The 12,365-nt window shown below is 42.3% G+C and overlaps 1 protein-coding gene across 1 annotated transcript in view; it reads right to left on the reverse strand.

Moving 5' to 3' along the window:
* The window catches only part of LOC117351315 (protein mono-ADP-ribosyltransferase PARP3-like), a 62,828-nt gene that overhangs the window by 26,859 nt on the left and 23,604 nt on the right, over positions 1-12,365 (reverse strand). The window contains exons 4-5 of the mRNA XM_033926466.1: positions 6,694-6,882; positions 6,387-6,525 (exon numbers count right to left, since the gene is read on the reverse strand). Coding sequence (XP_033782357.1) covers positions 6,387-6,525; positions 6,694-6,882 — 328 coding nt within the window. The remainder of the gene's footprint in view (positions 1-6,386; positions 6,526-6,693; positions 6,883-12,365) is intronic.

Here is a 12,365-nt window from a genome sequence, read left to right on the forward strand (position 1 = left end):
TTATATTTTCTGTATTCAATCTGGCTGACAACATAGGGAGTAGTGTTATAGAACTTCACCGTCACTAAATTATTATTATAATGTATAGTTGTTATTAATTTCCTCAATTATTATGCACACAATGTGTAATCCAACGATGGTGTATGGCTGACTATGTGAGCTGTTTCTAAACCAAACTAAAACTTAATTTGATAGACCGGGTCTTCAACCAAAAGGAGCTCGACTCGGTTAACAATAACGTAAGCATAATTCCTAAACATAGAGAAAGAATGCAAACTAGAATGGCTTAATTTCCAAAGTGTTTAGTGAATAAAGTTTTCAGAGCTTACTGGAATAAAACAATGAAGCGTCTGTTCCTATTGAACTTTGCTTCTTAGAGCTTACTACCACGCAGAGAATTCACAACACTTTCAACACTCCTCCCTGTTGATATTTTCTGCCATCTATTGAGGGACTTAAGTATCTTCGGCAGCTTTGGGGTTTTTGTCATTTGCCGTTACAGTGGTAGGATATGCCCTTCTGCCCAGCTTTTAGCCACCTGAAATTTTGGTATACTTGCAGCCCTCTGTGCTCTTTGGCTGGAAGAGCTTCTGTACTGCATCCCCTATTGATCATGTCCTTCATATGACACACATTCAGGGTTAGCTTTTTCTTCTGGAGAAGCTTCTGCCACATCATCCCCAATGCCAATGACAGTCCTATCATGTATGAATGAGTCCTCTAAATTTCTGTACTCACACAACTTTATTAGATGCTCAGGACTAGATTCGGTAAATGATGCTTAAAAAAAAAAAAAATCCACGCAGAGCACTATTCTAGAAATGATGTGCTGAGTTGCGTGTGTTTACAGAATAGAGCTTGGAGCCAATTTCCAACCCAAACTTTGGGCACAAGGATTTATACCAGGGGTGTCCAACCTGCGGCCCCGTGAAGTATTTTGTGTGGCCCCGGTCGACGGCGATAGTGTTTTCCTCTGCTGCCCTTGCGTGTTTACCGTCTTGCCGGCCCCCTCCTCTGTCTTGCTGCAGCGTTTGCGCGGCCCCAGAAACATTTTTTTCCGGCCATTGCGGTCCAGGGAAGCCAAAAGGTTGGGCACCCCTGATTTATACCAACTGAAATCTGGTGTAAATCCTGGTGCGTGGTTCCCTAGTATTCAGTTATACAGCGCCCATCTTTAGTGACCGCCCGATTTTTCCATGCCCATGCCTTTTGAGTTGCATGCAATAAAAATTGCATGCAGACCTTTAGAGAATACTGCCTAGCAAGATTCATGCGCAAATCCAAAATGTTGCCAACACCAATAATATTAGCAGCTAATTATTGTTGCTATTTGACTTGTCAGCCAATTTAGTTGCGCACACATCTCAGGATAGCACACCATTTATAGAATCCAGTGGATATCTTCTGTTAGATGTGTGCCAAAAGATTAATTGGTTTCTTGCTGCCTCTTAGTCAGGACGCACCTTTCTTTTGTTTTTTCTCTTTATACTTTCCAAATTTAAATTTCACAAGCATTCCACTCATTACAGCAACCCAGAGTAAATTATAACATATATGAGGAAAAAGGAAAACATGCAAAATTATGAACTCAAATCCGATCAATTAGCATATACTATACCTTAAAAAGTAACAATTTAACTCTCTCAAACCTCAAAAGAACATATTGAGAGAGAAACAAAAGGTAAGAGAGAAGGAGATCTCTAATAAGAACATAAGAATTGCCGCTGCTGGGTCAGACCAGTGTCCATCGTGCCCAGCAGTCTGCTCCCGTGGTGGCACTTAGGTCAAAGAGAAGTGCCCTAACTGAGTCTAGCCTTACCTGTGTACGTTCTGGCTCAGCAGGAACTTATCTAACTTTGTCTTGAATCCCTGGAGGGCGTTTTCCCCTATAATAGACTCCGGAAGAGCATTCCGGTTCTCTACCACTCTCTGGGTGAAGAAGAACTTCCTTACGTTTGTAAGGAATCTATCCCCTTTTAACTTTAGAGATTGCCCTCTCATTCTCCCTACCTTGGAGAGGGTGAACAACCTGTCTTTGTCTACTAAGTCTATTCCCTTCATTGTTTTGAATGTTTCAATCATGTCCCCTTCTCAGTCTCCTCTTTTCAAGGGAGAAGAGGCCCAGTTTCTCTAATCTCTCACTGTACGGCAACTCTTCCAGCTCTTCTCTGGACCTTTTCAAGTAGCACTGTGTCCTTCTTCATGTACGGCGACCAGTGCTGGATGCAGTATTCCAGGTGGGGGCATACCATGGCCCGGTACAGCGGTATGATAACCTTCTCCGATCTGTTCGTGATCCCCTTCTTAATCATTCCTAGCATTCTGTTCGCCCTTTTCGCAGCCGCCGCACATTGTGCGGACAGCTTCATCAACTTGTCGACCAGTACGCCCAAGTCCCTTTCCTGGGGGTCTCTCTGAGTACTGCACCGGACATCCTAGCGTGTCTATAATCATCAGTATTTTATATTTTTTAATGCTGTCCTCAACTTTGAGTGAAGTTCTTAGCATCCAAAAAGGTACAAAGTTGCTCAGGAATAAAAAAAACACACATATTTAGTTCCAGAAAAGTAGCTCCCAAGCTTCTAACGTCATGCCTCATGCTCAGAAAGTTTTCTACGCTCTTGCATTGTCTTAACCACATCTGGGAAAATCCATATTTTTTGACCAAAGAAAAGATTTTGAGAAGAACGAAAAAAGTTTCATTATTGCATTGAGGTCTTAGTCGAAGACAAAAGATATGAGCAAAGTGCTCCGATATTCAATTTCTTCTTGAGAGCTCTCCAAAAATTGTGTTAAATTGTTCAAATCAAGGGGTTGTGATCTATCAACTTGATTAAGTTCAGGGGTAGAATTCCTTTTTCTCGGAAGATAATATATTTGGTTGATTGCAGAAATCGCGTCTGGGGTAAATTTAAGATTCTCTATTAAGTACTTTTTAAGTGTCATTGCCACTTCTTTAGGAAAATTTAATATCCTTAAATTGAGTCTTCTGTTGAAGTTCTCAATTTGTTCCATTTTTCTCTGAATGAATAATTTTTCCTTAGCAAAATTAGCAGAGGTACTCTGCAAAGAGGCAATTTCTTTATCAATCTGTACAAAATTTGCATTTGTTTCCACATTTATATTTTGTATTGATGCAGACAGATTATCCAATTTACTCACTAGAGTTGAGACTTCTGTTGCTGAATTGGTAATGGAAACTTACGTTTTTTGGAGTATCGCCCAAATGTTGTCTAGGGTCACCTTCGAGGGACCGAAATCCTCAGTTCTTCGCTTGCTCGATGTCTCGGCATCTTGGTCCTCAAGAGGCCCTCCACTGAGTGAGCGCAGATGGCACTTCTGGTCGTCGGCGTGCACGTTCTCTACATCTACCCCTGCCAGGCAAGGTGGCAATCGGACAGCTGTTGGGGAAAGAGAGATTTAAAATCCCGAAGCTCCGGAGGCTCCTTCCTCTGGTGCAAATGTCGGGGTCACCACTCCTGAAACTGACAGAGAGCTACCCAAGAAGCGTTCCATCGTGGCTTGTCGGGTCGTGGAGGGGTCCACCCAGAGAAAGCCCTTACGTTTGGTATGCGGCATAATAAATTCCCAGGCAAGATGAAAAACAGCAAACTGCTGGTAAGAACTTGCAAGAAACGGCAGAGCGCTCGCTCTGGCTGCTACTACGCCGTCACCATCTTGTTTCTCCATGGGGACGCACCTTTCTTAAGTCACATTTGTTTCTCCAACATTAATTTTCGAAAGGTTCCAGGATTTTGTTCACATCAGTTTTGTCTGCCTTGCTCTCGAAGGTCAGTCTCATGGAATCCTTAATCCTTTTGCGCAACGCACGCCAGGAGAATGGCAGGACACTTTTTCATCAGCTGTTTCTCCAGGTGAGTTGCAATTTGATAATTACACCACTAGCTTTTGAAATGCTTAAAATTCCTAGCGCAATCCCTTGCCAAACTCCGTGGTAAAGGAAGTGGATACATGCAACTTTCCATAGCTCTTACTTCTAACACTCAGGCCAGATATATAGAGGGGCATAATTAAAAAAATGTCTAAGTCCTTTTTTAGCCTAAGGTGCTAGTCACACAAAGTCAGCAGTAGAAAAATGTCCATTCCTAAAAAACCCGTTCAAAATGTGGCTTTTTGTCGAGAATGGCCTACTTCTACGTCAAGGCGTTTAATCACCCAGACCGCCACTACGACTATCTTTATAACATATTTCTGTCCAAAAATTTGCACACGTCCCAAACAAGACCTTTTAGGAGATAAGGGGCCAGTCCTTTGCCTAACACCACGATTCTCTAACTGGCGTTTGTTATAAGCGCTGATTAGAGAATCGGGAAACCCGTCCCTCACCCCCTGCAAAGATCACCGGCACTCCTGCCCAATCCCTCCTGCCAGACAACCCTCACGAACCCTGAAAACATTGCCGGAAGGAGGGATGCCCAGTCCCACCTGCTGAACACCCCCCCCCCCAAAAGTTCACTGGCAGGAGGGATGCCCAGGGCTAGGGGGTGGGGGTCCATCAGGAGGGACTGAGCATCCCTCCTGCCGGTGATCTTTCGGGGGGGGGGGGGGAGGGAGGGGGGGGTGTCCAGCAGGAGGGACTGGGCATCCTTTCTGCCGGCAATGTTTTTGGGGTTCATGGGGGATTCCGGCAGGAGGAATTGGGCATAACCTCCTGCCGGTAGTCTTCGCAGGGGGGACGGGTTGTCTGGGCTGCTAAACTGATCAGGGCAGGGTGATCCCTTGTCGCAATCAGCTCAGCGGCAACCCAATGCGGCACTTATACCTGTTTTGACTTTGTCTAAATCACAACATATAAGTTCCATCCTGGCAGCCTTGTAAAACTTTTGATTATCACTGCAGGATGACTAAGTCTAAGTCGGCCCACATCCTACCCACTCCTCCAAAACCGCCCCTCTGAGCTCTGGGTGCACAGCGGGAACCAGAGACCTAAAAAGACTCTGAGTACGTCCAAAATCCAATTTTGATTATCGGCATTTGGACAACTTGTTTTTAGGTCATCCAAGTACCAACTTAGGTCGTTTTTGGGACGTATTTTTGTTATGATTATGAGCCCCATAGTGCTGAAAACAAATAGCTGTGATAAGTTCTAGCCAGGTGCACTTTACACTTCCTAGAGAGTGATCATGGAGACTTATAAATTAGCATTGTTATACAAGCAACACAGTACTGTGGACAACTACTCCATTTTCAGCATCTGCAGTGATCAGGTTTTGAGTAATTCTATCAGGTCTTTTTCTTGGTTTTCTGGGTCTTGCCTTGAGTTCAACAATTTCACATATTTCCCATGTCTTAAAAATTGCTAGCTGAAAGTGTTTTAGGGATTTTTATACTTATTATGAGAGGGAATTATGACAAAACAAGGGTGATACTGAAAATACTGCTTTGATTAGTCACCCATCAGCAATCTATCAATCTTTGTATATATAAAAAATGAACACACAAAATATGATTCGTGCTTAATAGTGAACGCTCAGACCCACAACTATATCCCAGTGAAATACTTAATAGTGAACGCTCAGACCCACAACTATATCCCAGTGAAATACTTAATAGTGAACGCTCAGACCCACAACTATATCCCAGTGAAATACTTAATAGTGAACGCTCAGACCCACAACTATATCCCAGTGAAATACTTAATAGTGAACGCTCAGACCCACAACTATATCCCAGTGAAATACTTAATAGTGAACGCTCAGACCCACAACTATATCCCAGTAAAATATTTCACTGGGATATAGTTGTGGGTCTGAGCGTTCACTATTAAGCACGTATCATATTTTGTGTGTTCATTTTTTATATATACAAAGATTGATAGATTGCTGATGGGTGATTAATCAAAGCAGCAGGGATTTTTATAACCACATTCTGCTTTCTTAAGAGTGAATTATCTTTGATTTCAAATGCTTAGACAAGCCTATGAATATTGAAAGTAGAAAGAACAATCATAATCTGAGAAGTTAGAAGGATAAGAGTACTGTATTTGTTCAATCTTGGAATTGTATTCATCTAACTGAAAGGTTAAGGACTCAGTTTATTTTTGGCCTAATAAACAACTTTAAAAAGTAGTTAAGAATAAATGAGATGAATGTACAAATTTTGTACCTGTCGTAAAATGAGCAAAATCATATCTTTTTCCTCACATTTGAATGCATAATTACTGCTGTGTTTAACTTGGTATCATGCACAGGTTGTGTCGAGCAGAGTGAAAAATATAATTTGAACAAGAATGCCTAAATTTCGGCACACCACTGTACCTATGGCTGTGTGTATGTACTTGGGTATGTGTGCATATGCTTTTATGTTGATATGTACAAAGGCTTTGAGTGGAAATTCATGTCTGCTATGGTCTTTTAAGGGGTTACCTAGGTTCATGGTTTCCATGGCTTCCTTGAACATGTCATTGCTGAAGATGAGTGAAACCAGATCCTGTGTAGGTTTGTCTAGGCGACATGGCAACACCTTCTTTTTTACTGATTGATGAGCCCCATCAACTGTGTCCACCTGGAAGAGGTACAACGATTAAAAGTTAGACAAAACATCTGCCATCTTACCTTCCCTGGGATCCTTCAGCACCTGGTCCCTCATCTTCTCATCTTCCCCATTACCTTTCTGCCCTTTCCCTTCATCTCTGCCATTCCTTATCTTTACTGGGAGCTCTTTACCCCTCACCTTCACCATAATCTCGCTTCCTTCATCCTCGTGTTGCACCTCTATCATAGTGTATTTTCCCGGGTGTGCCACAAATGAGTCACGATTCTTCCAGTCATTCTTGGTCTTGTCTTTAAATTTCTTCTCAAAGTCTTTTATTGCTGCATCCAAACTGGCTAAAGGGCTCAGCTTTGACTGACCAACTTCTCCCTGCTCAGCAAAATAAGCAGAAAACAAACCACAATTGTATTCCTACCAGTGGCATGCGGTGACATTTATATCAGGGGATTCAGTAGATGTGCTAAACCAAGGGTGTCCAACCTCAGCCTTTGCCATGTTGGGTTTTCAGGATTTTGATAATGAATATGCATGAGTTCTATCTGCATACAATGGAGGCATTGAATGTAAATAGATCTCATGCATATTCAGTTAATGGAGAAGAGATTCTCACAGAGTTTACATAATGCATGGAGCTGTAGGACTTTATTGTGATTTTAAATTTTTTTGTAACCCATGCTTTATAGTCATATTGTTTGAAAGTTGCAAAATATAAGCTTTGAAATTAAATTATACCTGAATCCCCTATGCCAGGGGTGCCCAATACGTCGATCACGATCTACCGGGCTGATGAGCCTTCCTCTCCCCAACGTCAATTCTGCCGATGGAGAGGAAGTTCCAGGCCAGCCAATTGCTGCCTGGCTGGACCGGAACTTCCTCTCCGACGACAGAATTGACATCAGGGAGAGAAATGCTGGTCGGCCCGACGCTTCTAATCTGCAGGGAGAGCTTGGGGCAGCGGTGGTTTGGGGGCCTGTTCCCCGATGGCAGTGACAGTGGCTTGGGGGAGGGCAGGGAGAAAGAAAGAAAGGGGGCAGGCAGGGCGACAGAAGAAAGGGGATATGGAGAGAGAAAAAAAGAAAGGGAGGCAGGGAGACAGAAAGAAAGGGGAGGGGGCAGGGAGAGAGGAAGTAAAAGTTGGGGAAGGGAATGAGGTCTGGACGAGAGGAAGCATACAGGAAGCTGAAAGAAGGGAAGAAATATTGTATGCACAGTTAGAAGAAGAAAGTGCAACCAGAGACTCATGAAATCACCAGACAACAAGGTAGGAAAAATGATTTTATTTTAAATTTAGTGATCAAAATGTGTCCGTTTTGAGAATTTATACCTGATGTCTATGTTTTGCACTATGGCCTCCTTTTACTAAACCGCAATAGCGGTTTTTAGCGCAGGTTGTCCATGAGTGTCGAGAGCAGCACGGAGCATTTAGAGCAGCTCCTTGCGCTAAAAACCGCTATCGCGGTTTAGTAAAAAGGGAGGGGGTATATTTATCTATTTTTGTATGGTTGTTACTGAGGTGACATTGCATAAAGTCATCTGCCTTGACCTCTTTGAAACCCCCCCGGAATATAAATGATAATTAACATTTTATCTGCATACAGTGTGCTTTGTGTTTTTTAAAAATTTTATTGTTGGTAGATCATTTATTGTTGGTAGATCATTTTGACTTGGTCAAATGGGATCGAAAGGTGGGATCTCTTCGCAAAGGGAGGTAGGGGAGGGTCATTGGTGTGGGCAGACTTGATGGGCCTTGGCCCTTATCTGCCGTCACTTTCTATGTTTCTATGTTTCTATTTTAAAAGTAGCTTGCAAGCCCAAAAAGCGTGGGCACCCCTGCCCTATGCAATAAATACCAAGTGACTCTGAACAACTCATTTCATCTCCCTGTACTCAAACTCAAGATCAAATTGAAAGGACTTAGTAAAGATGCAAACTATCATGTGCCCATATCTATCTAATCTATCTATTTATATGAGGGATATTGAATAATTTATCTACCTCAGTAGGAAAGAAGAGTTTTCAAAACATCTTTGATTTTATTTTCAATATAGTCCACCAATATCTCTACACACTTCATCCACTTTCCTTGCAATGTCTTTAACCACTTTGAAAATAATTCTTCTGTTTGACCTTCAAACCAGGACATCATAGCTTCCTTAATGTCTTTTATCATTTGAAAACCCCTGTCCACGGAGAGATTTCTTCAAATTTGGAACAGGAAATAATCTGAGGGAGCCTGGTCAGAACTGTAGGGTGGATAGTTCAGCTGATAAAATACACATTCTTGGATGGCAGCCTGTGATTGTCATGACATCGTCATGAAAGAGCAGCACACTTCTCTGTGAGTTTTCCTTGTCTTTTCTCCTTGATTGACTCCCACAAAGCGATAATTGTGTTGGCATAACTCTTCCCAGTTATAGTTGTCTTGTGTGGCATGAACTCCAGAAACAAAAGTCCTTCATCATCCCAGAAGACAGTTGCCATGACTTTGCCTGCAGATTTTTTCTGTCTTGAACTTTTTTGGGGTGGGGGATGACTTGTGCTTCCACTGCATTGACTCCATTTTGAACTCAGGATATCTATGGATAGACCCAAGTATCCTTTCCAGCCATCAAACGACAAAAAATTTTCATTTGGTCTTCACGGAACATCTCCAAGTTCTCCTGACATCACTGGAGCCTCATGGCATCAGCATTCTTGGACCCATCTTGTACTAACCTTGGAAATGCCCAACTTTTCATGAATTATTTCCCAAACTATACCTGCTGAAAATGCCTATTTATTAAGCTATTCAGGAAAATCTTTATTCGATTGAATGATAAAATTAAATCCTCAACTTTCTTGCACATTTCTGTGGAAGTTGTTTCCACAAGCTGTCCAATGTGAGGGTAATCTTCGATGGACTCTATCCTACTTATAACTGCTTGCTCCAAAATTTTACTTTGTAGGATGATGGGGCAGACTCATTATAAACTGCAGTCATGCGTTTATGGATCTCCTTTGGCTTTTTTCCCTTCTTTTGTGAGAAATTTTATCATTGAACAGTGCTCCAAATCTAGTCTTACTTATTTTGCACAAGGACTCTCTTGACATCCTGTCTCTTGGTATGTTAGACTCACATTGAGCCACCTGAGTAACCTTAAGACATGTCAAACATGCACAGACTTGTTTCAACATAATATTTTCTTTTATAAGCTGGTAGATAAATTATTGAATGCCTCTCGTACATACATACATACACACACACACACACACACACACACACACACGTGTATGCCAGTTCCAAAGGCCTCTACTCTATCCTCAACCTTTTCCATCTGTCTGCCACCTTTGATACTGTTGATCATCACCTACTCCTTGATACGCTGTCCTTGTTGGGACTCCAGGGTTCTGCTCTCTCCTGATTTTCTTCTTAGCGCTCCCATAGCATCTTCAGTACATGCAATGGTGGTTCCTCCTCCACAGCCTTCTTGCTATCGATTGGTGTACCTCAAGGCTCTGTCCTGGGACCATTCCTTTTTTCAATCTACACTTCCTCACTTGGAGTTCTGATCTCCTCTCACAGCTTCCAGTATCGCCTCTATGCTGACGATTCCCAGATCTACTTCTCTGTGCCAAATATCTCTACTGCAACCCAGACCAGAGTCTCAGCCTGCCTGTCCGTAATTGCCACCTGGATGTCTCACCGCCACCTAAAATTGAATATGGCTAAAACAGAGCTGCTCATCTTCCCGCTTAGACCTACCTCTTTACTTCCCTTGTTCTCTGTCTCTGTGGACAACACTCTCATCCTTCCTGTTTTGTATGTTCATAATCCTGGGGTCATCTTGGACTCCTCTCTCTCATTCACCACCCAGATATAACATATTGCTAAAATTTGCAGCTTCTTCCTCTATAATATTACCAAAATCTGATCTTTACTCTCTGAGCACACTACCTAAACACTTATCCACGCCCTCATCACCTTGCACTTAGATTACTGCAACTCGCTACTCAGACCTTCCACTTAGCCATCTCACTCCCCTCCAAGCCATCCAGAATTTGGCTGCACGACTTTAAAGATGCGTACGAAGTCTACTGTAGACTCAGAGATTAATCCAAGTCATTCCGCATGCCCTTGTGTTTTTATTCTCCCTCATTCAATTTTTATTTTAAGCAATGTAACCCTATCTACTCCCTTTTGTATCCTGTCTAGTTTTATTATTTTAATCATATAAGTCTTACCCCCCTTTTCTTCTTTTTTTTAAATTAATTTTTAAAATTATATAATGTAAACTGCTTAGGAAAGTCAAGCAGTATATCACGCCTTAATAAAACTTGAAACTTACATTCCAGGAGAGCTGCTATACTCACGTTACCCCTCTCCTAAAGTCACTTCATAGTAACATAGTAAATAACGGCAGATAAAGACCCGAGTGGTCCATCCAGTCTGCCCATAAATTAATTTACATTTAAATGGTCCTTTTTCTTAGATATTTCTGGGCCAGAAACCCAGAGCCCTGCCCAGTAGTGTGCTTAGATTCCATCTACTGGAGTTTCCATCAAAGCTCCAGTATTGGCTTCCCATCTATTTCAGACTACAATTCAAACTTCTCTTACTGATCCACAAATGCACTCACTTGGCTGTCTGTCCCTCACTATCTCTCTTCACTTATCTTCCCCTATGATCCAGCCTAGCATCCCATCTTTACAGAGGCCAATCCAAGTCATAAGTACCTGGCAAAAACCCAAATAGTAGCAGCATTCCATGCCACCGATCTAGGGCAAGCAATGGCTTCCCCTATATCTGTCTCAACAGCAAACTATGGACTTTTCCTCTAGGAAATTGTCCAAACCATTTTTAAAACTAGCTACAATAACCACTCTTACCACATCTTCTGGCAACATGCTCCAGAGCTTAACTATTCTCCGAGTGAAAAAAATATTTCCTCCTATTGGCTTTTAAAGTATTATTCCGTAACTTCATAGAGTGTCCCCTAGTCTTTGTAAATCTTGATGTAGTATATAAAAAATATATATATATTTCGATCCACTACCCATTCTACACCAGTAAGGATTTTGTAGACTTCAATCATATCTCCCCTCAGCCGTCTCTTCTAAGCTGAAGAGCCCTAACCTCTTTAGTCTTTCCTCATACGAGAGGATTTCCATCCCCTTTATCATCTTGGTCGTTTTTCTTTTAACCTTTTCAAGTGCCACTATATCTTTCTTAAGATAAGGAGACCAGAACTGAACACAATATTCAAGGTGAGGTTGTACCATTTCATACCATTGAACGATACAGAGGCATTATAACATTCCTAGTCCTGTTTACCATCCTTTTTCTAATATTTCCTAGCATCTTGTTTGCTTTTTTGGCCACCGACGCACACTGGGCGGAAAGTTTCAGTGTATTATCTACGATGACAACTAGGATCTTTTTCTTGAGCGCTGACCACCGAGGTGGACCCTAGCATCCGGTAACTATGATTTGGATTATTCCTCCCAATGTGCATTACTTTGTCCACATTAAATTCCATCTGCCATTGTCAAATGTGACCCGGACAAGAGGTCATGGGCTGAAACTGAGGGGCACAAGGCCCAGGACAAATATAAGGAAGTTCTGTTTCGCACAACGAGTGGTGGACGCTTGGAACGCTCTCCCTGAGGAGGTCGTGATGGAGACCAACATTCTGGGATTCAAGAGCAAGTTGGATATGCACCTTCTTGCGAATCACATTGGGGGATACGAGTAAACAAGGTTTCTCAGCAGAGAACACCTAGCTTGGCCTCCGCGGGTGCGGGTCGCCGGACTGGATGGACCTAGAGTCTGATCCGGCGAAGCCATTTCTTATGTTCTTATGCCATTTAGATGT

Source organism: Geotrypetes seraphini, chromosome 17, assembly GCF_902459505.1.
Source record: "Geotrypetes seraphini chromosome 17, aGeoSer1.1, whole genome shotgun sequence".
NCBI classification, from domain to species: domain Eukaryota; kingdom Metazoa; phylum Chordata; class Amphibia; order Gymnophiona; family Dermophiidae; genus Geotrypetes; species Geotrypetes seraphini.